At 38.8% G+C, this 27,234-nt stretch overlaps 1 protein-coding gene across 2 annotated transcripts in view; it reads right to left on the bottom strand.

Moving 5' to 3' along the window:
- LOC109997254 (carbohydrate sulfotransferase 8) overlaps nucleotides 1-27,234 on the bottom strand; it is a 224,845-nt gene that overhangs the window by 149,072 nt on the left and 48,539 nt on the right. Inside the window, exon 2 of one of the 2 annotated variants that reach the window (XM_065953150.1) lies at nucleotides 13,090-13,280. In XM_065953150.1, the coding sequence (XP_065809222.1) occupies nucleotides 13,090-13,249 (160 nt within the window). In that variant the 5' untranslated portion in view covers nucleotides 13,250-13,280. Of the gene's footprint in view, nucleotides 1-13,089; nucleotides 13,284-27,234 lie in introns of both variants that reach the window. The other variant, XM_020651703.3, reaches the window with a different exon arrangement.

Genomic DNA, 27,234 nt, shown 5'->3' on the forward strand with positions numbered 1-27,234 from the left:
TTAATGTTAATGGAAAGCCACATGACCTTGCAGTTGCCTCTGAGCAGCTCCATTTTTAAATCCAATTGCCACGGCCAAAGTCTGAAAGAGGCTGCAGAGACGGTGATGCTGGCACCTGATACCCAATGCATGAAAATAGTCTGTTTTTCTTTCTTTTTTTTATCCCGTTTCAGGGCATCCCAGAGGTCTTCTCTGAGGTTTCCTGTGCTGAACAGGGGATAAACAGAGGAAAGGGGAGGCTCCATGTGGAACAGTGCCTGCTGTTATAGTTGCTGGGAAGCTCGTATCTAATACCAGATGTCAAATGATTCAATTTGACTTTGATTTAAGCTTTGAGGCAAAGGTATAGTGTGCTACTTCTTCTCAAAGTACATAAAACCCTTAGTTTTTAGGAAGTGTATTTAACATAGACTGATAAAAAACAAAAAAAAACACTGTTATGGAGTTAGCTCTGCCAAGTATTGCTTTCCAATGATCTTCTCGCTCTGGGAGGAATGGAGGGGATAGTGCCAGCGCAACAGAAACAGGCTTTGTTAAAGGAGCTTTGCACACACGGATGAATTTACAGAAAATCAGGTTAAAACAACATCCATTTTTTTTCCATAAACATCCAGTGGCAGATTTACATACAAAAATGCAGCCATCCCACTGCTCTGAGGGTCATCAGCAACAATTTAATTACATTAAGAGACAGCCGAATTGGACATTGCAAGCAGACAAGGCTTAAGGGATTACCGGACCTCTGACGGAGAGATCAAATTTTACCTTCGAGTATGAAACAATATGCCCAGCTCCTGGCAGGCTCCATGTGAACAGAGGGAGGGAGAGGTGGAGGAAACCCCTGGTGGACAGCCATGTGATCCATTTATTCCACTTGTTCTTGAACTTTTAATTGATATGAATTTGATGTGATCACAAAAAAAAAAAAACAGCCTCTATGATTCATCTGAGGTTGTTTATCTTGTTCACTTTGCCTCGATGTTTTCCCCAGTACCTCCCAACTGTTAACCTCTCTTGCACATCGCAGTGTTTGTCTGGATGTCTCTCCAGGTTTATACTATTTATTATCCTTAAAGGCATGTTTCTCCAGTGCTTTATCAAACCCTATTCTCCTCTACAGCTGCCAGCTTACTGTGGCATGCTGCCTAAATGTTGCATCACTGGATATAGACTTTTTATTTCTGTTTCGTCTTAGAAGCAGTAAAACAGACTGGGCTTTGTCATGGGAGTAAATGTAACATGGAATAAGAAGGAGAGCCGTGTTGAGCACAGTGTTTTATTTCATTCATGGAAAGTCAGTCAATGGAGTCTGACATTTTCAGCCTTTTTTACTTGTCAACCCTCCTGTACACCCTTACAGTGGAAGTCAGCCTCATTAGACATGAAACATAATCAAAGATATTGATGACCTCTTGTCTTTAAGAAGATGTTTTTTTTTTAAACAGCAGCCTCGTGCAGCGCTTGCTGACCCTAAAACTGTGCAAATGATAAAGAAAGAAACTGCATTCATCTTATATATATATCAATATTCTAATCCAGAACTTCCACCAGATATGTGTGCATATTGTGTCTGCTCCAGTCCGTTAAGGCTCCATTCACCCTTGTTCGAATTCCCACGGTATGTTTACAGATTAACCCGCGATAGCCCGAGATAATAAGATGTATGTTGTATGAAACCCTTTAAAACACATAAACGAACACACAGACGGTCGCTGTTCTGTACTGTCAAAACGGATTGTTTTATTCGGCAAAAATATAAGCCTTACGTATCTGCTACGGAGTGCGCCGGGCTGCCGGAGCTGGAACCAGAGCGGAGACGCAGCGGAACCAGTGAAAGCAAACACATCTAGTGTCATTTAGGCTTAATTGTGCTGGTATGCAAATGTTCTTCATCTATGTTATGTACTGTATACTATACATGCATTCATGATTCCTATCTTTTCACATGATCCTCATTGCAGAATAAAGTCTTATCATTTGCGTCTTTAAAGAATTGCTCATATGGGTTGTCATGCACAAATTTCCAATTATACAATAATTTAACATTTGTGATTTCTCATTTATAATGAGATTATCTTTAAATACAGTCCTTTATTTACATTTTAACATTTAAAGTATATTCAGGGAAAATGTGCTTGGCTGTCTGGTTCTCGAGCCTGGCCCAAACAGGCTAACTTCATCCACCAATAGCGTCCGGAGCCCTTGGGCAGGACGAGGAAAAGAGAGGTTTTCTGTAATCTGTAATGAGACTGGTGTCACATCTATTGAGTCTGTTATTTTATATTAATTTTGACTGGTCATAATCTGTCACACCACTCCCACTCTACCACTTCCTCCGTCTCCCTACTCTGGTGATCAGCTGATTATTGGTGTTTACACTTTAAGTAATAAACAAACCAGATTCTGCTACAACTTCTCTCAACCAATCATCCTGCTGCTTTCATCCGCAGACAGTCTGTCATTTCAGGGTAATCGCTGCGACCCTCCTCCATCCCAGTCACCTCCAGTCCAGCTCAGCAGAGTTCAGATACAGCTTCAGAATCCCACTCCTCACCACATCCTGTTTTCTTCTATCACCACCACCACCACCAGTGTCTACACTCCATCAGGGGGGTATCCTATCCTGCTGTCGACCTCGCTAACTCCTCTGAGTGCATGAAGTCATCATGACGGAGTCTAATGGCCAAAGACATCGCATATATATAACAACTGTTAAATAAACAGTTGTTAACTCTTACTTAATTCTCTCCGGCTTGAAATGAGGGTGATCTCAGTCAGCATGGAGGGAGTGAAGGTGCTTCAACAACCAGGTACAAAAACAAGCTGAACATGTTTGTACTGCTATTTTATTACATCCTTTGTGAATCAGACCTTGAGACAGGGCAGATGGCGTTAGCAAAAGACCCATCATAGAACTATCATCAATGCATAGATTTTGAATTCAGCACAACATTGGAAAGGAAATAGAAATATTGCATCAATTCCCCTTTTTGGCCAAAACAATCAAACACAACACTGACACAGAATCTTCTTCTAAGTAACTTGAGTTCCAAACAGATCCAGATGTTAATACAGATAACTGTTTAAAAGTCTTCATATAAATCTGATTTGAAAATAGTAGTTACAAATCTAGAGTAAGTAAGTAGGACAGTCTGCTTTTTCTTTTTTTTTTAAATCTCAGCACTGTTCAGTAACATGAGAAGATTATATAATCCATTCACACCTGTCTGTAATCTTCAACAACTATCAGACATGTTATTTGATTTGTTGCTGGAACTTGTTAGAACAAAAATTAATTCTGTTTTCACACTCGTTTTTATTTAATTTGGTAGGTGTTGTGGCACTTTGATAATGAATAGGCTTATGTACCATTAGTCAGTGTCATTAACAGCTGATCACAATCTGAACTGTGACATCTGGATGCTGCATCTGGGAGCACACAGGGACAGTAATACACAAAATGCTGGATGGAAAACCAAAACTGATTTATTATTATTATTATTCCAAGAGTCAGATGTGTTTTAAACATCAGCTTTCAGCTAAATATCAGCACAGTTTCATTTCTTGAACTTTAGGTGTTTCCACAAGCCGTTACTGCTTTTATATTAATCCAGGAGGGGAGTTTGTGGGGTTTTTGCATTTGGAAGTTATTTGAACACAGCCCATGGATTCTCTAAGACCTTCAGATCTCTATATTTTTTCTAAAAAATTTTAAAGGCTTTATATATATATATATGCAATTTTGATCCAGCAGATGTCGCCCTTGAGCACCAGCATTAAACCAAAACAACTCGCGGTGCATTGTTCTGTTAGCATGCTAATGCTTGTGATCTTTATTATGCTCGTATCTGCATGTACATTTACCTGAAATGAGCGTGATCTAGAAACACAGTTAAGCAGTGAGTACAGTATGTTATTCTTCTTTTCTCTAGTCCCTCAATTAAACAACTTTTATACACGAGGGGATGAGCTGGCCGGCCGGCCGGCCGTCCAGGCGATGTAAACAAACTGAAGATAGGACTCAGAAAACTCTGAAAACATCACAGACAGTGGGACTCGGGTGTTACACCATTGTAGACAGTCATGACTCACAGAGTTATTTTCAGAGGATATATTGGATTTCTATTCAGTCTGAAAAGTCTGAAAAATCACATATAAAGCCTTTAAAGAGCAAGTTTTGTTTTTTGTCTGATTCCATCCACAGAGCCACAGTCAGCAGAGACTCGGGATGCTAATCTGTATTCACTCAAACTAATATAAGCTACTTTTATTAAAAGCATGTTATTGTCACATAGACTGAGATGTAGGTACTTGCTTGCTAGTTGAAACACGTTTTCACTGAAACACAAGAAGGCAACAATTTTGCCTGCTCTCCTCCATGTATTGATTCCTCTGCATCAGGCGTTCTGCAGACGCCACACAGGCCGACCTCCCTCTCACCAGAGCAGTTTGCCCTCGCTGCCAAACTCATCTGGAAAAAGAAATGCCCAGAGGTTCGAATTTGCAGACAGTTTATCTAAGCTGCTAGCTCTTAAGGTGTCTCTCTGAGAAAGTGGCTGCTGTTTCTTCAATTGTCCTTAAACAATTACTCGGGAGAGATCAAGAGGAGGCTGTTGCCAGTTAAACTGCAGTTTTCTCTGCTAGCATTTTGAAGGCCATCGAATCCACGGGATATGAAGCTCTCAAGATCACTGCAAGCCAAATAAAGAGGTGGAGACGGAGGGGGAGGCTGATAAAAGCTGACACCCAATGTATTATAACTCGGCTCTATTAGATATGAGCTTCTGCTGGGGTGAAGCGCCATAGCTTAAAGGCAAAGATACTTCTTGCTCATTGTGCTTAGTGAGGAGGCTGGAGACACAGTTCAGCCACTGTGTTCTGTATACAGCAGCAACTCTCTCATGCATGATTTAGTAAACTAGAATTCTTACTTTAATATTCAAGTGGTGATATGGCAGACGAGATAAAAGGATGTGCTTAGGCTGCAAAACTTATCCCAGGACACACACTACAAAAGGTTGAAAAATGGTTGGTTATCAAAAGAAAGAAAAATCAGCAACAAAAAGCTCTGATGTTTTCCATTCTCAGCAGGTCACTCGATTCTGGCAAAATAACAAACAAATGCTGTCTGTTCCACTTACAGATGCACTATAAGACCTCAACACATGGACGTACTCTGTGTAACATCGTCTGTTATGGTGACAAATGGTACCATGACATTATTAGAGAATAAATAATACAAAACACAGCTCCCTCAATTATTACTATCAAGCAGCTTAAACACACAGTATGTAAATTCAACCACCAGGGGGCTCTCAATCAAAACAATCAAAACAGATGATGTTGAGGCTGGCGGGGAATCATGGGAGTGATTCTCTCTTCTACTCCACCCCCCTTCTGTTTGCATCATGTAATAGTTAAAGTTTTCAAAGAGAAGCTTAAAAGACAAAACCTAAGGGGGGATATTAGATTCTCCTGAAAACATCAACATCCATTTTTTATATGTTTTCTTTATTTTCCATCATGAGTGCCCTGACTTCAGAGACGATCCATTTTATGTGTGAAGATCCTTTTCAAGAGATCTCAATATGATGTTTGTTAGTGATGTAAATCTTTTTTTTATACATAGAGATATACCAACCTGATCCTGGTATTGGTCCGGAGGAGGTATTTCAAGCTTGTTACATCAAGAACTTTAAGCTAGGGCTCCTTGCAATACCTGCAAAGCTGATGTTTCGAGGGGTGTTTGCAGTCTTATTACCAAAAAAACAACATGCACATCAAATGTTTCATCACATACAAAGGTTTCTATTTATGGGGACCGCAAACCAATCCACATTATTAATCCTTCTCACACACACACAAAAATACATCAGACCAAATACATTTCAAAAGCTAATGAGGTAAAAAGGTAGGAGGCACTGAATGTAGCAGCCGTGGAGAAACAATAGTGATGCTTGACTGATGCTACTGGCAGCTTCCTTTACATACAGAATAAAGTGCTGAGTCAACGTGAAATGTAAACAGGTCACTGATATTCATCACTAGTAGTAAAAGTCACAAGTGCAAGTGCGGTGAAATACATACCCTACAAAAAACCCCAATAATATGACAATAATAATAAAAATACATTCAACTTTTATATTAGCCTACATAAATGTAAGTAATGTAATGTAAGAGTGAGTAACTGCTGCCAATGTTTTCAACACAAACAGACCAAAGAGACAGAGCCAAGGTCAGATACAAACCATTCACTTATTTAGTGTCTCACTCACTCATTAATACATCTTTAGCATAGTTTCATTAATTAGAGTACTTCATCTAATGTACATGGTAAATTGACTGTACTTATATAGCTCATTCAAACACTTATGGCAGAGAATTCTATTCAAATAGTTTATCAGTAATGACTGATTCATTCAAAAGATTAACACAGTGCAAGATCTGCCACCGATATGTGGACTGCAGGAGCTGGGGATCAAACCACCAACCTTCCAATTAAAAGACTACGGACTCCACCATTCACCGCTGCCCCAGTATGATGATGTTTGTATGAGCATGGAGTATTTCCAATTCACAAATTTGTTGAAAACAGTAATTATAAATGTCTGAGACTGCAACACTTGCTACAATTAACCAATTACTTCAACATGCACAAGCTGGAAAATCATCACTTTGCTCTACAGCTCAGATTAAAATCATGATTATTGTTCCCGTTAGCATAAACGGAGGTCAGATCTGATCGTCATAATCAGACAATTACATGTTGTCAAATGTCGAGGCATGCTGGAAAAAGATGTAAATTACAGTTAAAGCATGAATGTACAGTGCATCCTCCCACACTAACTGCCTGACTTTTACGTCCAAGGTAACATGAAAAGCTGTAACCTCTCAAGCTGAATCTGTGAAACAAGAAGAGGTGCCAGCTCGATCATGCTGAGCGACATACGCGACTGTTTTCTTTTCCAAAACAATAAAAAGAACAGGATTATAGGAAAATCCTAAAAAAGTGTCAGGGAGGGCAAGAAAGACGGAGGAAAACTGTAACTCAAATAAAACACCCAAGATTCTCCAATGTGTCTGTTATGAATGCTTATCTGTCTAACTGTAGCAGTTGTGTGTGTTTAGTTTTTTTTTCTTCCTGTAATGAATTTTAAGAACTTAAATGTTTGTTTATTAAATTGTAGGATTGCATGACTGCCTGTGTTTTCTGACATAATGGACAGGTGATGTTGCACCCTGAGTGCAAAAACGCCCTCAGTGTCAACTGTTTTTTGTCGTTGTGCTGACAGCGCTCTCAGCTGAAAACAGTTCAACATTTTGAACAGCGCCACCCTTGTCAATGTTACTTCTACCTCACCAACCAATCAGAATCAAGACAGGGCGGGACATACAACATTTTCTTTGTCAACAACAATGGCGGAGGTCTGACTGGTCTTTTGGAGGACACAATTTCCAGGTGTAGAGCTGCTGCCAGAACATGACTCCTTTACATTGTTTTCATATTTTACGACGGACATAACGGAGGGAAGCAGAATTTGAACTTTCATAACCTAGCAACAATAAGCGCTCTGAAACAGAGGTCCTGAGTGCTTCTAGTGCAAAAAGTGCTGTCTGTGGACACAGGCCCATATCAGGTAGCAGTTAGAGCTTAGAATACATTTGGTTGTTGTTGCACATAAAATATAGAAACATGTAACTATTCATTTCAAGAGAATCCTCAAATACATGACCTAACTTCTATCAAGCTCTAATGGGTCTTAGTGTGATATTTGTCCTGAATATGAAACACTGCCTGTCATGACTTGTATATTTTAACAAAATGTGTTCATCAGTCTTGTATATGTACCTCTCTGTGTGTACTACGTGTGTCTTTGTGAATAGCTTTTTTTCCCACCTGCCACTGTGCCTGAAAGCATCTGACAATCAGGGGTGTATTAGAGGGTTGAGGAGAGATTCCACTCTGGCTAAGTGGCTCTTATTACTGTGGAGTGTGACATTGCTCTGATATTCATGATTCACAGTGCTGTTGACACACCGTAGAGTCACAACTCAGCTGACTGCAGCTTCTCTGGTGAGGGGTTTTCCCCAGAGAGTGTATGGACCTGCTCATCATTCAATTTTTTATAGTTCACTGAAAACACGATAAGAGTTGTATTTTTATGTGTTATCGAGAAGAACTACATAGAATGACCCAGAATCAGGATGAGGTACAATATCCAAAAGAGGATGTTTCAACACGGCAGTATATTGGAATCCTGACTGGTGTGATTAAATAATCGAATAGCTGAAGCCAAATTTCAATCAATAAATAAAAATGGCCCTCTGAACACATTTCCATGCCAATTTAAGTGACTGTGTCACTTATTCATGACTCTTCTTTGGGACGGCAGTGGCTCAGTGTATAGGGACTTGGGTTGGGTGTCTGAGGGTCGCCAGTTCAAGTCCCATTGCTGCTCAAAATATGGAAGTTGGTCTGGTAGCTGGGGAGATGTCAGGTCACTTCCCGAGTACTGTCGAGGTGTGTAGTGGCCCAACTCTCACATCTTTCCACTAATGCTATCCACAGTTCGTGTTTGTGCATGTGTGCAATTTGGGCCTTTGTGTGTGAGAAGCATTTCTCTCAATAACAGAGTGAAAAAACAGAATTTCTCCTGGGGATTAAAAAAAGTATGTATTATAAAAAGATTAAATTCACAAATTTTAAATTCACAGTGGTGCTAATGACATGAATGACGGTAACATGAACAGAAGTTAGCTACTCAAAGAAGATACAGACACTGGGATAAAAGAAGAAGACAGCAGGGTGATGCGGGACAGCAGTAGTTTGAAGTTAAAGCATGAAGCATGATGGGTAAATCTGAACCAAACTGCTGTGAATACATACATGAATCCTGCTCTTCACATTTTAAGGGGTCTTGTGTTTTCTTCAGTTAATCAGAAATTGTCATGCATCAGTATTTGTCATGCAAATATATCAAATAATGCATCATTTGCTGTATTGTGATCTTATCGTTACCTTGGACCAGGTATCATGTATCATAGAGTATTGTATCCGATCATGAATTACCCTTTGATTTCAACCCTTATGTTAAAAAAAACAGAAAATCCAAATCGAGTGCCAGCAGTGTGCAAACATAGTCGTGTTGAAATGAGAGGCCCAGGCTGGCCAAAAACAACAACAACAACATGCAGCTAATGCTGCTCTCATTTAGGTGGAAAGTGTAGAACGAGCCCAAGAGGCCCGTAAGCAAGCAGCTGATCTCTTGTTCCTGAGACATGAAGCAGCTTAGTTTTACGCGCTCAGGACGCTCTTCAATCACGGTTGCTTAAACCCCAATCTCCTTAATGTGGAGTGCCAAGCAGGAGCTCAGCGGGTCCCTTTACGAGGACAAAGGTTTCATTTGAAAATTGAAAGTATGACCTCTTCATGAAGGACACTCTGACCACAAGGCCACTGAGCTGGAATTAAAAAGAAGGGAACAAATGGGTTTTTTTTATAGCGTGATGCTTTAGCCTGAATGCAAAATTCAAACAAATAATATCCAACTCATTTATCACATATCAATATTATCTTCTTATGTGTACTTTATTTGTGCTAAGATTACATGTGATAACATTGTTTTATTCATTCATGTGGAAACTTGCCTGCTTGTGCTTGTATGTTTGCTTATACATTAGCTCAACTATGTATGCATTCATTCTTATTCTATATGTTTTTATTTTGTTGCCAAGTGTCTGTACTTCTGTTTTTGTGTGAATGCTTTAGTGTCATTAGTTCTGTTTTTGATCGATTGTGCATTTCTGTAGTTTATGTGTCCTGTTGCAAAAATACAAGGTCATATGTGTTTGTCATTTAGGCTACACTACTACTGCATGTGTTTGCAATATTTAAGGCTCTTGTAGAACTCAATCATTCGGCTGGAGTATTTCCTTGTCGATATGACTTAAACAGCCAAATGAAATTAAGCAGAAATGCAGCTGTTCAACAAAGCTGTCTGATAGTATTTCAAATCAATACAAGAACACGAGAGATGAAAGATCTACACATTATTCAATTCTTCCCCTATAGGTTAAGGATACATAGGAGGCTCTGAACTACTCCAGCTTCTCCTTGTACCACCTTTGTTATCCCCTCTGACCCAAACAAACAGTAAGTGTGGTGACAGTTCAGGGAAACACTATAAAGTAGAGATGGTGTGACACTTTGCTTTATGCACTTAATGCTCATTACTCCTTTCAACGGCTGAGCTGCAATGGTACACAGCTGCTGGCTGTGATCACAGCTTCTGCTGCTCTGCCTGCCTGCCTGCCTGCCTGCCTGCGCTGTGCTGCCTGCCTGCGCTGCCTGCGCTGCCTTCAGCTGCCTTCAGCTGCCTTTGTGTTCTTCTCTATGGTCTCAGTTTTGGGATAGAGCTACGTGCAGGATTTGAACCCTAAAGGAATACATTAGATATGACAGATGTGTTTTAAACAAAGTTAAGATAGCTCTACTACACAGCTAAGCCAGGACAAACATATTCAATGTTTATACACAGTGACTGCATATAGTTAGTGCTCACACATGGTAATGTAAAATATGTCACATACTGAGTCATTACAAGTGAATAATAGCAATGGCTGCAGCCGCAAAAGAAGAAAACAGTTGGAAGTTTGTCATTTTATGACAAGAGTCATAATTAAAGAAACAATCTGTCAACATCAGCCACAGCAGCAGTCAGTCGTAACCAAGCAGCAACCTCCAGTGTTGGAAATGAAAGCTTATGCAGAAGTGCATTAAACTGTTGTTCCTCAAGTGTTCACTTGAAGCTGTCTCCAAAAGCCCTAGAAGCCCTGTTAACACACATTAGTAAGATGCTAAAAAGTGGCTGCATTTAAGCTGTTTGCCATGAGGCTAAATGCCTGCCTCAGCTTCTTCTCTTTCTGTTTCTAGGTGGAGCTGAAGCTAGTTTGAGGGGGATACAAATCAAATTATGAATGGATTGAAGTTATGCGTTCTTTTAAGAAAGGGGAGTCTGAGACCGAGACAAGATAGAGTAAAAATTCTTCCAATTCCGAGACGAGACAGAGACCTACTACAATACTAGTAGTGTCACAGTCACAGCCAGCGGTGCTCTGATACATTATACAATAACACTATATTACAGGACAGCTCTGAAAACACTGTGAGAAGCAAACCATCATGCAAAAGTAACTGTGGGAAATTCAGATATTTAAATTATATTATGACCTTTCAACATTTCTGCAAAACTTAACAGAAAACATTTTATACTTAAAATAAAAGCTGCAATGTGTTAAAAAAAATAAATCTGCTGTTTAGAATGACATACTATTGCGAGGATGATGCTAAGTTATTATAAATGTCATAAGCATTTGCACTCGTCTTGTTCCCCTCTTATTTAAATGTCATTTTGACAAAACAATACATCAGTATCTCTTCAACACAAAAACGCTCGTTTTACTCCTCCTCATGTAAACTCACACATGTCGTGTCATGTCATTTGTGTTTCTGGGTGTAAGTTGATTTTTTTCTCTGTCGTAATTACATTCAATGTTTGTAATTTAAAACTATTGAAAAATAGAAATAAAAGTATTATGTCATCGAAGATTAATAAATCAATGATTCTCCTTCTGACACTTCTTTTTGGTAGAGATGCACCGATCCACTTTTTTCAGTTGTGATCCGATTCAGATACAAATGTACTAATACTGATATTTCTCTAGTCATAATTCATATTGTTAAGTGCAACAAAATAAATGCATAAAAAATTAACTTATTCTGATGAACTGTATTTGAAAAGTGTGCTGGCTTCACATACAAACAGGAAGCAGCAACAACTGTCAGGTTTTCAAAATAAACCTTTGAAACTGAAGTGTAAGACTTGCACTTTTGATCATATAGGAGGAGCTGTTCTCTCTCGTCTGAATGTCTTGATGGAGGAGATCTGTGGTCACTTCTCACAGTTCAGTCTGAAGTGAGACTTTGCGAGCTTAGAATGTTGAAAGTGCACAACGTACTGACGTGGATCAGCATTGGAAATCTGATATCTAAATTACATCAATATCAGACCTGATACTGATATCAGATTGGATATGACCCATCTCTACTTTTTAGATATGAAACATTCACGTATCAATTACAAAAAGAAACATATTACAATGATGATTATGTTATTCTTCATGTTGTGTCTTTTTCTGTATGAAATATAGTTTCCTTTTTATTACTGAGAGACGCAATAACCACTGGCATCTTTTTATCTATAAAGCCCTTACTGGAAAGCTTCCATCAAATATCCCCTCCTTGTTACATCTGAATCCTGGTCCATTTTTAGAGAGAGAGAGAGAGAGAGAGAGAGAGAGAGAGAGGCTGGTTCTCCAGGTTCCTCATGCCAGGACTGACCTGGGGAAAACTGCTTTTAGTGTTAGTGCTGCAAACTCCTGGAACATTTTACAACAGGACCTGAATTTGAGCACTTTTATCCCTTATGGACACTTTAGAAATATTATTTTTAATTGCCCTATACCTGACTGTAACTGTTTTATTTGATTTTAATTGCTGACTTATCACTGTAGTAATTTCAAGCTTTTAAATTATTTTAGTGTATGTATTTTATTGTTGTTATTGCTCTTTTATTGATTTTATTTTCTGCAGTAGCTTTATCTCATTTCTCGTTGTTTATCATTTATGTTTTCTCGGCATCATTGTAAATGAGGGTCGCCCTCAATGATCTCTCTGAGAACTTAAATAAAGGTTGATGATGATGATGATTACAGAAGGAGATGATCAAAGGGACTTTTGTGCTTTATGCTCAGCTTATATCGTAACAACTTTATTTGTGATGATGTATTCAGCATTAAAAGAATGAAATTCAGATTTTTACAATAATTCAGTGTCATTTATGAGGTTTTGAAAGTATTGGAGTGAAATCAGAAAAATAAATGAGTATATAGATCACACCCCAGTCATCTACTAAGCTTAACAACCCCACCCTCCTTTCCAATGGTTGCAGTGTTTACACTTATCTGTGTTATTAAGTAAAGTGTGAGTGCAGTCTTTTAAAAAACTATAGTAGTAAAGTCGAGACTGACCTGGGCCTTGATGCTGGACCATCTCAGACAGATCTCGCTGGTGGATGAAGAGCACTAGACCTCCAGCGGCAAACAGCAGGAGGAACCAGAGCGAACAGGGCAGCCTCCTTCTCCGTCCTCGCAGGGAGTCCACCACCATCTTCCACTTCATCCCCAGCATGATGGGACACAGTCAGACACTAATGTAATAACTTCTGCAAGAAAATCAAAAAGAGCGGGAAATGGGAAAAGGCGGGGGAGCGAGACAAAGACAAAAGAAGAGTGAGCATATGAACATTATTTTCTTTGAATCAATGCATTACAGATCAAAATGTTTTTAAGTCATTATTAACTCATTTTCAGTTAATGACAGGAAATCAAATGATGTTCACCCAGGAGCCCCACTGGCTGAAATGTGCAGGGATTGTGTTTTTGCATAGTAGTCTACTTTAATAATCCTTGACATGTATTTTTCCCTCTGTCTCAATAATAATAATAAAGCTGTTCTTTGAACTAGAAGTTTTGATCGTCTCAGTAGTAAAAGGTGACTCACTCTACGTATTTAACATCATTGATGTATAAACCAATGGTGCTTCACACTTCATTATCTCCATTTTATGCTAATTTGTTCATTTATCCAATTTAAAACTAGGCATGTGGGCGTTTAGTCGGCTACACCGTTAAACCTCATCACCCGCGCTAGTCAGCACCATAATGACTAGTCAATTATAATAATTATGAATATTTTGAAATGATGGCCCTAGCTGCCTCGATGTCAAATGCTATGCTCAAATTGGAGCTCCGGTTAATGGGTCTGCTCTCCCTGCACTACTAACCAGATTTAAAGAAGCACAGTGACCAGATAGCATCTCATAGCAGTGAGACATTAGTGGGTACATCCCAAAATTAAACTAATAAACAATTTGACTAATACTAATACAGTTTACTACAACACATTTGTTAGATAAGTTAAATTAGAGGTTACTGTAAAAGACTTCTGTTCAGCTTCAAACTAGTATAAAGCCAGGCAAATATCCCGATTCCCTACACTCTGACGAGTACTCTGTTTATTCCATTTTTCTTCCATCACTGATGGTGGAACAGGGCTTATGTCAGCCGGTCCATTGTGTCTTTAGTCAACTGGAGGGATCTGTGTTGCGTCCATATGTCTTTAATTAAAGTAGATATTGGCCTGTTTTACTCGAGTTTGTGACATCTATATACACCCTGTATTGGGGCTGGCAGCGTGGATCATCAATGTGTGTGCTTGTCTGAGTGTGTGTGTGTGTGTGTGTGTGTGTGTGTGTGTGTGTGTGTGTGTGTGTGTGTGCGCGCGCGCGCGTGTGTGTGTGTGTGTGTATATAAAGCTTTAACCATTTGTATGCATTCTGTGCCTCAAGCACTTCTGCATCACTGTAACCCAATGTGAAATCACACACTGTTACGCAACAGCAGACGCAATGTACAAGTTCAAATGCATAATGATGATAGCAATTTACATTTACTTTACTAATGCTATATGTTTTGTTGCAGAATGGGAATATGTAGGGCTACTAAGGTCAATTTTTTGGAGAGCACATCAAGGCTAACATTAACAGGGGCTCAACGGTACTTTTAATACTTTCAGTGCATTTGTAAACTCACATACTTGACTTACATGATATTATCAATGAAGGTCATTCACTCAGTTTTGCCTCAGAACTGATTATGATAAATGAATGCTGTGTATGCTTGTGATAAAAATAACCGTATCTCTTGACTTAAATCAAAGTCACTCCTGATTTGCACCAAAACAAAATAGTCCAGAAATGACCTGATGTGAGCACAAGAAAGACCCCTGATCAATTTAAACATGCTTATAAGGTTCATACTTTATACCATCAGTATGTCAGGGTTCAATGTGGAGATTCAGAGCTAAAGCAATTCAGTTGAGGTAACAGACACACAGAAGGAGAAATTAAATCAAGAAAGCTTTATTTAAATCCAGCACCTGTGTTTATCTAAATTAGAGGGGAAAACAATTATGCAGCTTTAAATAACACAGCAACAAGATAAACTAACAACTAATTCCTCCAAATAAAGAAATCTGTACTCTGTTTGTAAGGATTCAGTCGGGTAAACATGAGTCCAGTTGGACTGGTGTGTCTGCAGACCAACCCTGGAATCTGTTTATACGGCACAAAGACCACGTAGCATCTGTCTCCAAATGAATATGCAAATTACCTCCAAGTGTGGGTTGTCAATGCAGGAAATAACATCGACTAAGTGTCCATGATGTCAAGACTTTTAAAATGCATCTTATGCGGAAAGTAAAGGTAATAAAAAAGCTGTTAATGACTGAGTTAGATAACATGTTTCATGTTGTGATGCTCAAATCAGAGCTACTACTGTCAGGAATTCAGTTGTTTAGTCAACTTGTTTATGAGGCTGATAAAATACAGAGATAATGCAGGAAACAGGAACTACAAATAAACAGGTGAAATAAAAATCCAGATGGTCGGATAAATCTGTCTCACCATATGATCAATCAAAGTAACAAGCTGTGAGACAAAAAGACATGAAAACAAAAAAATAAATGTAGGAAAAATATTCAAAGAGTGGTAGAATGAGAGAATGTTCACTAGTTCACAAGTGTGTATGTGTGGATTCATTTCAAAGAGAGACAACAAGTCACTTTAAAACACCCGAGGAAATATCCTTTTAATCATGAACTCTGCAGTTTTATCAAGTAAGCATCTTATCCACATGAAACGTTGCTTTTCTTTTTTTATTAAGTGCTGATGCAGCCTCATCAGAGGTTCATAATGATTTGTCTAATCCATTATAGTTACATCACTCCTCCATCCTGAGGACCATAAGTTATCAAAATACTGTCTACAAGGGCTGGAGGGATATTATTTTTAGACAAAACAATTACCCTGTCCATAATTAATATGAAGCTTTAATCATAAAAGCTATCTCACTTAGTAACAAACTCTTTCTCACTTTCACATTTGATTCCTTTAAACACTTTAATCACAATCAGCTCATTGAGGACGGCCATCAAACTGGGGTATGTAACTCTGATCAATACAAGACCAATGTCTAAGGTCACATATTATACTCATGTTCAACCAATACATCTCTGAGCTCCCCAAAAAATGTCTGTAAAGTTTCCTGTTAAATTTCCTCTATGATCTTGTATTTAAGCATTTCTGTAAACCCCTCTATTTCAGCCCTGCTCAGAACAGGCTGTTTCTGTGTCTGTACCTTTAAATATGTAAATGAACTGTGTCTGACCACGCCCCTCTTGAAAGCTTAGTGGCTCAGGCTTTCTTGCTCCATGCCCAATTGTTTACAGTGAGAAGGCAGACTCAGAGTGCAGAACAAACACGTAGCTTTGGGAGTGTCACCCACCTAGGGGAGGGGTTACTGCCCTTTGTGATGTCATGAAGGGAAAATCTCCCAACGGCATGTTTGAGCAAACATTTTCTGAAAAGTGGAGCAGGTTAAAGATGGAGAGGATGAACTTTTCTCCTAATTTGAGGGTTTCTAGGCAGACTAGGGACACATGTTATTGTCACAGAAACATGTTAAGGTGTATTTTGCATAATATATGACCTTTAATATATTGGTCAATAGCTGTCTGTTCTGTGTGTCTACTGAAAAGATTTTGGTGTTTTTGCTGTGAAAATTAGAAAACAACAGCGGTCAGAGCGGGCAATAACATGTTTCAACCAATCAGCAATAAGAAGTGTTCATGTGCTATACTAACCTCTGACCTCTCCCTCTCCCTGCATGTCTTTGCCAATGAGGAAAAGAAATACATAATAGTAATAACTGCTGCTTCCCACCTTTGGAAGTTTTACTCATCTCTGGACAGCAGACACTTAGAATATTGCAATATAGGTTGTTAAGTTAGTAGTTAGTGATAGTGCTGTTTCTCCAACATTTTGCGTCCACTGATTTGGGGGCGGAGCTTATTGGAAGCAAGAAAGGAGGGATGCATTTGTTGGTCAATTATTCTACCATTGCTGCCAATAAATGCTTGGCATAACAACTTGCATTTTATTCATGACTTATGATCAGATATCTTATTTTATCTGCTCTTAGATTAACATGTGAGAAAGCATGTTTTTGGGAGGATGTTCCTTTATTAAGTCTCATAGCATTGCTTCCCCCTCAAAATAATGTTGCTATAGGCTTTAATTGCAAGAAACGCCTCACATATTTTTAAACTTCTTAACAGTTTACAATTATAAAAACTATTATTTGACTACTCTTAAAACTTTTGTCCATTCAGTGTCTGTATTTCTGCCTATTTAATCAATTCAAATGTCATTGCTACAAAGATAGGAGCAGTTGTTGACAGATTCTTACATCAAGCTAAAAGGTGAAAGCCATTAGCATCTAGAAAAAAATGGTCCTGCAGTGAAAATTCAGCATATACGCTGTCAATAGCTGTCATCATAGGATAGCATTAAAATTGAAAAGACAGCTTTCACTTGGACAGATGATAATTTAGCTGACATGGCATTGATGTCCATATCAAAGGGGAAAAACATCACAGCTCTTGCATTTGTAAGGATTAAACCAGTCATGGAGATGTGAAACCATTAGACCACCTTGAAACCCATTTATTCTGCTTTTCATTGACATTTCATTTCCATATGAATGTTTTCAGGTCATTCTGAAGGGGACGCGATACAGGCACAGATACGCATTAGATAGAAAAATGACATTATAAAGTCGGTAAAATGGGTTTCTCAGTGCAGACGCATTATTGCTATGAGCAGCCAACCCTATATTTGAAGGGAAGGAGACCTTGTTTTCCACATTTCTTCCTCTCTAATGACTAAAAAGTCCATTTAAATGAGTGTTATTATCATTCCAGTACAGTATAGAAGTCATTTCAAACCCTCGTGAACGAGAGGAGCTTTGACAAAGGTTAAAATACAAGTATAGCACAGTGTTAGTGATCTTTTTACAGAAGGCCATGTTGATTGTTGTTGCATAATGATGATATGGAGCCTCTGTGTTCAGTAGACTAAATAATTGTTGTGTTTTATAATATTGAGGAGTTACATCATATCTTCTGCTCTTTCCCTAATCTTAAAGCCAACGGAGCAACGGAGACGACAGAGTGATGGAGAGAAATGTATATAAGAAAAAGAGAAGCATGCCTGTGTCAAATTCTTCATGATGTGTTCATAGAGGTGTATGCATACATGTACAGCCATATTTAAACATGATTTTAGTGATGGGTATGCAGTGAACAATGCTCAGTTACCATGCCAACTCAAGCAGCAACCAGGAGGTTTTCTCCCTCGCCACCACTTTATTCTCATTTGTACACCACCTTTAAGTAAAACTTCTCAATCATCAATCACAAGACATGTTATTCCATCCACCATATTTAAGCCTGGACCTTTGTCAGGGCGCAGGAATCAAGTCAGGACCATAGACTGTAAAATATTAATGGATGAAGCCTGAGTGACGTCATTCATCTGTCTCTGCAGGGGGCTTTGGAGTCCCATCGATGGTGGTCGCCATGCTGGAAATGCTGTCTCAAGCTAAGTTTCAGTCAGCTGCATGGGTTTTAAGCCTCTTGACAAACTGTCAGTCAGATCAGCTACGTGCCTCATTCTGAATAATACTTATCCTTCATAAAATCAAAATGAAATAGTTAAAATAAACAAATGAATACAGTGTATGCTGATCGAGATATGATATGAGTCAGACAAATTTCGCTCTTAACCATGCTGTAAACATGTTACTTTCTGCTTCAAAAGCTGGCTTTTTTGGCTGGGTGTGACTTGTGGTGCTTCCGCAGCCACACTTTACAAACTGCAGCACTTTGCAGTTCTGCATCGGTTTCATTTTTCAACAACAGACATTGCCGCTTGGTCAGGGCATGTCGTGTTTATGATATCCAGATTGACAACATCTTCTGGTGATACTGCTGGACATGAACATTTCTAGCCTCATTCTGATCACATTTCGACTTCACCATTGCTAGTTTGTCTCTTCACATATGAAAAAAAAAACTCTCATTGCAGGCTAAGAGTACTCATTGCTATCCAGCTTGACCGCTTCTGAGACACTTGAAGGCACTTTACACTAAAAGGAAAGCTGAAAGTTTGAAGAGGTTTCCCTTTTATTATATTACCCAACAAAGATTCACATTTTGCAACCCAATGTCATTCACACAGAAGCCTCACAATCCCAGTTTCCCAGCTCTTTCCCCACAGTTTCATCACCTAAATGTTGTACCAAATATTGGGGTCAGGTAAACATATGTCTGTTGTTTCTGGCTACTAGAGAGATGTTTGAAAGTGCAAATTTGAAATTTCTAGTTCACAAGTCAAGTGCAAGAGATGGCATAGGAGATGTATCAATGTCTAAAAAGCATCCATTTATTCTATGTTTTGTTTTTGCAATGTAAAAACATGCTTCAATTTGCTTTTAGCATGTTGGTTTCAGCAGGTCCCATTATTTAGTTTAACTCAGACTGTTTGTCAAAAGCTTCTAAGCTTCAATAAAATACTTTTACTGCAAGCTGCGTTCATGGGAAGCAGCACAAGAGAGAGATAAACAGAACAGAATCAAGGCATACAAAATAATATTTCAAAAACATAAACACATTGTGCTAGCCCCACACAGCAGGAAACTATCTCGGTCTGACAGGAGGGGGTAGGGGGGTCTCCTGAGGCAAGACATGACATGAAGTGACATGACACGAGTGGATGATCTAACTCAGGGTCCGAAACTCACTTTTTGACTCACTTTGACTTTAATCTACAAAAACAAGCATTTCTCTCGATTTAGCTTTGAGAACACATAACATAAGCAGACTGTGCAGTTAGCGTATGTGTTTCTCTGGCTGCTCCAGCAGCCCGTGTTGTGAGTGAAAAGTGGAGTCTGCACTGAGGGTGCACTGTATCACAGACTACGGCAGGCTGTGGGATAACATCACTATCTCTAAGTTACTGAATGTAGATACGAGCAGACACAGTGAGAGTGAATAGAGAAAAAGGTGAACCGACATTCATTTTTGTTACCGACTTGGTCCCTAGGCTAGTTCACGGTTCAACTGTGTTCTTTTGCACTAAAAGTAAAAAGGTGTGTGTGTGTGCAGCAATGTATGTTTCTCAGTGAAGTCCTCCTTGAGATTGTATAACAGTGGACCTGACTGTGATCGGGATTATTCACATAGAGATGTAAAATAACTGGCTAAAACTTCTATGAATGCAGAACCTTCTAACCATCCTGATTATGTTTTACACATCTTGAAATCCTCATGTATGTGGTTGTCCTCAGCAGCTTTGAATTGTATTATACACCTAAATGTATTTAAATGTGAAGCAGGGCAGAGCTGAATAAAAGAGCTTTTATTTCCATTCAAATTTATATGATTAAAGAAAAGATAAAGACACAATCATTGAAACTGTTGAGACTTGACACAAACATCTCATTATGATCAAAGAACACTTCTTTTTAAAGACAATGCCTTTGTTCTCTCCTTCCAAACAGATGTATACGCCAAGAAATGACATAACACGTCCCATTTTATGCAGGGAAGGAAGAACTCTTTGTCGGAGCAGTAATGAAGATGATTGTGTTTGATGTCCCAGACACATCAAAGAACACTGCCTTTTGGTTTCAAGCTAAAGCAAATTATGCCCACCAAACAAATGCTCTTTTTATATGAAAGTGTGCAACAGCCAGTCAAGAAAGGGTTTAACTGTGATGTCCTTCCAAAACTTGAAACAATGTCTTATCAGAATGACAGATCGCTTTTGAAGTGACACTTCTACAATCTGAACCAAGCTGCCTTCTGTCCAAAAGAAATGTTAAATAAGACAAAATATCAAAAAGGAAATGAATCGTTTCACTTTAACAAGGATTTCCTTTATCAAACACTAATAGCACGATTGTTTGTGATGACAGCACTTTTGCCAACACAATTATTAATAAATGGGCAAATGCTGTCTTTTGTTCTATTTGATTTTATTTACCCAACTGTTCTGTCGCAAAGATAATCCCCAACTGAAAGATTTGTTAAAAGTACCAAATACTGTTTTTCAAGGTTTAAGAAAGAGCTTGTGATGCTTTATTTTTCATTCCCTACAGGGGAAATTGTATCAAATGTATGATTATCACATTTCTGGGTCCTTACTGGGTCTCTATAATTCTGATACTTTTGACCTTTTCAAGTAATTCCCATCAAATGTCTGTCTTCCCTGAGCTGGATGGAGGTTGAGGTTAGATGGCTATTCACAGATTACAATGGGAGACACTCTTGATGCAGGCACTGAGACCTGTGAGTCCTTTTTGCACCCACTGGGTCGGCTTTTCCTGCACTTAATCTCTCTTGAGCACAGTTTGTGTTCTTAACAGATGTGTTGGCGTGATAGCGGAGTATTAAAAGTATCAGGCTAGGGGCTAGGGCCCATTGAGCTCACGGAAAGTATGACATGCCAATGTCCCTGTAGAGTCATATTTTAGTGCACTGCTCCTCAGGGGTGAGTGGGTTGACCAGTGGAGCAGATCAGCAGACTTCAAAAATCTATGGTTAAAATGTGAAACTTTAAATCTTCTGTGTTTCATGTTTCATCAAACTAAAAATAATTCAGTTTTGAAATATAATAAAACTTTTTTTTTGTTATAACGTTCAACAAGGACAAACACTGCATGTTGGCTAAAGCCAAGAAATGCTACAATTCTACAATTCACTTAGCAGACGCTTTAATCCAAAGAGACATACATCAGAGAGTAAGAACAACACAAGCAAGGATCTAGAGAGGAGGAAACATACAGTGCAGACGAACAGCTTGAAGTCTGATCAGACACACAGGTGCTGACAGGCAATGCACAGAGGCAAAGCACAACTAATCAGCATCAAAAACATCCTTAATATCGTCATCATCAATAGCAAGTGTGTGGGAGTTCATGAAAGAGATGTGTCTTTAGCTTTTTCTTAAAGATGCAATAGGACTCTGCAGATGGAGTTTGGCAGTTTGTTCCACCACTGGGGGGGCGACAAAGAGTGCTTTAGTAAAATTCAATTTTTATCAATCAATCAATCAATCTTTATTTGTATAGCGCCAACTCATAACAAGTTTTATATCGAGACACTTTACAAAAAGCAGGTAAAAGACCTTACTCATTGCTATATCACAAAGACCCATCTTAACCCATCATGAGTGTAGCCCTTTTGCAAAAGTTACAGTGGCAAAAAAAGCATTCCTTTTAAGAGGCAGAAATCTTGGGCAAATCCAGGCTCATGATGAAACAGCCATCTACAGAAACTGCGCCGGGCAGTTATATATATTGCAACATCTTCCAATAAGCTGCTTCCCCTCCATGGTTCAAAGCATTCAAGGTGTAGAAAATGTTCTGGTATATATTTTGTCTCATGTCTAGTTCCTTCACTGTGTCAGGGAAACTGAGCACTGTTGGCTAGTAAACAAAAGGAAATGGAAGCCATTGCCAGGCCTCTTTTATAAATGAATAATTTCGTGCAGGGGAATTTGATGAGGGGAGAATGGGGGTGGTAAAGGATCATGTTCAATGCATTACTAATTGTCTTTATTTATGACAGCCGGTGATCCAAGGACTGAATAAATGCATTCTCCACACTGCTGTGGTGAGCCATAGTTATCAGTGTGGGAAATTATACAACAGACCTGATGTCTATCTCACGCTATACCTCTTAGCAATAGGAATGGACTGTAAAGATTTGAGTTACTCTATCAGTAGGTAGAAGGTTCATGCAAAACACAAACAAAACATTTACTCTTTTCTTTACCTGTTCTTTACCTGAATGTGAAGCAATGGCATACAGCAGTGCCAGTCCACTGAAATAATCCATGCAGAATCCTGACATCATGATGTGTTAGTGTTGAAGACAAACTAGTAATGTAAAGTCCACAGTTTGTACATTTTTCAGCAACATACCAAATTGAAACAAATATTTTCGATTGCATCTTTTAGGATCTCCAAAAAATAAATATGGAAATAATTAGTCATAAAAAGGTTAATAATCTGTGATTTTGATGTGAATAATGTATACAAAATGTAAAAGATTATTCACCTGATCTGTGAATAAAAGTCCAATCCATTGGTCTTTTCTTCCTAAATTTAAACCACATTTCATGTTACATATTACTGTTATTGAGCATACTACACCACAGCTTTTCCATTCCCAAACATCCCTAACCCTAACACTTTCAACTGACGCCAAATGAATAAAAAAATCTCAACGGAAATTGTTCTATAAATACAATGCCCTACAGTAAAGCAATGACCCCCAGAGTACTGAGACACCAAAAACCATCCTATCCCCCCCCATAAATGGGAGATCCGTGTGACGGTGACCTGGCACGCTGGCCTCAGGGTAGCTACCAGCTCAGGCAGAGTAGGTGATGACAGCTCCAGGAATCAGACATGCTCAAATACAACACATGCTCGCCATATCATGTCAGCGCAATACCTGCCACAGGGCAATGCTGAGCTCTGCTACATACCTCTCAGATGAGCAGATTAGTTCAGATTAGCCTCACAGCAGCACCATGACTAGTATACGTTTTTTTTTTTTTAAATGATCCAAACCTTTATATGTTGTCCAAAAGCTTTCTGGTTATTTCAACATTGTTACATGGATTCACTTTATTGTTATAATAATAATATGGTGGTTTGAATGGCCTCTTCACACAGTCGAAGCTACACAGTTTGCCCTGGCACACCAAGCTAATGGCTCTTTTGGCAAGCGCTCAGGCTGTATTTGTCTTAAGATTTCATTACCATTAAAAAAACTCTTATTATTACACTCAACGGGCTCTTCTTAGTAACAGTGCAGTGAAAGTCTCCAACAACTCACAGCTAATTAAAATCTGCATGCAGGAGGTCGCCTGCCCTTACATTAAGAGGGTACACCGGTACAAACAGCCCAAATCTGCACCATGCTCTGTTTCTATCTTTTATTAAAAGCACTTCAGTCATGAAAGGAAGAAGTAGATGGATGGGAGGAGACGGGCAGAGGAACTTTTACACCCTGACATACCGAGAGACAGATGGTGCAATGTTGGTGCAACTCTGCATTGAGAAGGTATTCTCACTATTGTATGCCTCTGGGCCTTTCAAAAAAGGAGAAAATAACCAAGGAGGAGGTTGAACTTTAAAGAAATCTGCCATACAGAAAAAGTTTCCGGTTGAAGGTTTTAAGTATAAAATTCAATCCATCATATGGAATCAACAAACAGCTGCCTAGTTTTGGTTTGGTACAGCCGACCTTGCTCTTTTCTGTGAATGAAAGTGTTATAAATGAACATGTAAATGAAATCTGGGAGATAAAGCCACGTTTATTTTCTTATATGAACAATGCGGGTATGAGAAAAGATTTAGTTTGAAACTAAGCTTTGATCAGTTTGTAAACTTAAGGGTGTATGGGAATATTAAAAACAAAAAACACTTTGTGGTCCTGTTCCAAATGCAGACTGAGAATTATGGACCACATATTCTCACCTGTAAGAGAAAAAAGTGTCTAAACATAGAGAGTTCTTAACAATGGCTCCATAATTAACTACTGACATGACTGAAAGCCTTCAAAACACAACAGTGTTTCCCCTACCATTATATTGGGGGGGTTGAAGGTCCAGATTTATTTTTGGGCTTTTTGTGTCTTTACTGTAGAGATATGATTGTGGATAGAGTCGGAAATCAGGGAAATAAGTCATTTAAGGATACCTTTCCGATAGAAAAGGACAGCTGTCATTAAAAGTAACCCATGAAAAACAGTGCTTATATGTGTGAGTGGGTGTATTTAAAATGTGTGGTGATAATTTGGCACATATTCACTTTTTCAAATGTTGGCATATGTGAAATTAAACAAAATGTTGCTATATTTACATACCCACTGCAAAATACGTCCAGTTTGCATTCCTATTAGGGCTGGGAAATATGGACCAAAACTGAAATCTCTATTTTTGTTTAGCTGAATGGCGATACTCGATATATTGACCTTTATTTTTCCTATAAAGAGATCATTTTAATTTTTAAAAGCAAAACGGAGCCATTTTAAAAACATATGTATCATGTGATGTCAATAACTAATCAGGCCTATTGTTTTTTGTACCAGGCTGTAAACATGTTTATTTATCCTGTAAAAATGGGAGACACTCTTGCCAGTCTTTTTTTGCCAGTCATGTGTATGTGACTTCCGGTATTTCTGGAGCGAGCCTCAAGAAGACACTTCACGGACTGCAGGATTTTGCACTTCCGCATTTTTCCAAGACAGGAGGTTGCCGCTTGCTTGCCTCCTGAGACATTTTCAGGAACGCTATGTGAAAACGACTTTCGAGTCTCATTGAATCTTAGACATAAACAAGCGCAAAGGACATGTTCTGTGGCATGACTCACCTCGCTTGAATAGTCAACTTCATGTGAATGCCACAACCCACTCAGTTCGCCATCACTGCATGACAGGCTCTACTAGTCTAACCATCCACTACAACGGTGATGTTTTGCTGAAAGCTCTTTTGTGTGTCACCTTGGCCTCATTTCTTCAGCATCCTCAGTGATGCACTTAAGAGCTCATTAAATCTCAGTCTTTTGGAGGAAGGTCCAATGGCTTATTCTAGCATTAGCTAAACCTTGACCTGCTCTGGATTTACCGCCTCGAGCTCTGACCGTGTTCCCACCCTCAGTCCTTCACTTGGGCAAACACTCATGTAAATCAATACAATTCATTTAGCAATAGTGCTGCATCTGTGCTGATCCTTTTCATATTTCTTCACCTATTTTTTTTAATTATCAGAGGGTTATGCAGATTGCCAGGAGGGAGGTCATACCACATCCATCAGATCTGCCAGATGCTCGTCTACTTTGTTAATTCTGTGGAAGCTCACTGATGAATTCCTTGTTTTCTTTTTCTTTGATTTCAGAGCAGCACAAAGGAAAGTCGGATGGCATGATTATTGGCTTCTGAAATTCGTTGTTATTCTTCGTGAATCGAGGAGAAGAACCCAGCATAAGAAGTGATCAATTTCAAATAAAGAAAATAACAATTCAGTAGCCTTCAAGAAATATTTCTGAATGGGATGAATGCACTTTAAGAGAGGATCACATAAGATCCTTCTCTCCTTATTCAAAAATGTTAGAGCTCTCATTGAAAGTAGGAAAGCAGTTTCTTCAGAGACCCTGCCAATACTGACACATCTAGCAAGCTGTCCTCATTGTGTTTGTCCTTGAGTGAATTATGCTCTGGGCTCTCAATAAAATGATTGTACCACTGAACACTGAACAATGCCAATTAGAAAGTAATTTAACTGAAGGCCGGTTTTCCCCTCACAAATGTGATCAATCGGCGTGAAATTAATACGTACAAATCATGCGATACAGGGACACCAGAGATCAGACTACACAGTTCAAATGCTTTTCTGATTTTAACTCCTTTCATGTTAGTCTCTGATTCTTGTCCAAGCACATTGGAGTCTCCAGTATGAAACACATGCTTGTTGCTTTGTTCCCTTGAAGGCTAATTCAAAACTAATCATCGAGGAAGGCCAAACCAAAGTCCTTTGAGATACAATGTTTCTTTCTAGAACCCGACTGATAAAACTGCCAGCCGATAATATCGGCCGATAATAGCTTATCCTGTGACTATCGGTACCGGCTAATTTTATAGCCGATATTACTAGATTTATTCACCAATCAAATAGCATGTCATTGTATTAAATTAGCCGTTCTCTCTCACCAGCAGAGTGTGCTATATGTATAACAACAAGCATTATCACCCTCCAGAGTGGCGGTGGCGCACATACATGCGCAGTTATTTTCCAGTAGAGTGACCATCTTGTCTTCATTATACTGTATATCTTTTACACCAGTGTTTGATACCTACATTTAAGGGATCAACGCAATACATGTGTCTATATCTATCTATCTCTAAAGATCGAACATGGTTTAAGAAAGATATCAGCCAATATATCGGTATCAGTTTTTTTTTCCTCCTCAATATTGGTATTGAAAAATTCTATATCGGTCGGGCCCTACTTCTTCCCTTCCTTTTGTCTACTAACCGCATGTTTTTTTTTAGTGGCTGTTTATCAGATTAATAATTGGTTAAACGTTATTAGATTACCAGATTGCCAGATTACCATTGTAAATGTTCCCCGACAGTTTTAT

This window comes from Labrus bergylta, chromosome 3 (assembly GCF_963930695.1).
Source record: "Labrus bergylta chromosome 3, fLabBer1.1, whole genome shotgun sequence".
Classification (NCBI taxonomy): domain Eukaryota; kingdom Metazoa; phylum Chordata; class Actinopteri; order Labriformes; family Labridae; genus Labrus; species Labrus bergylta.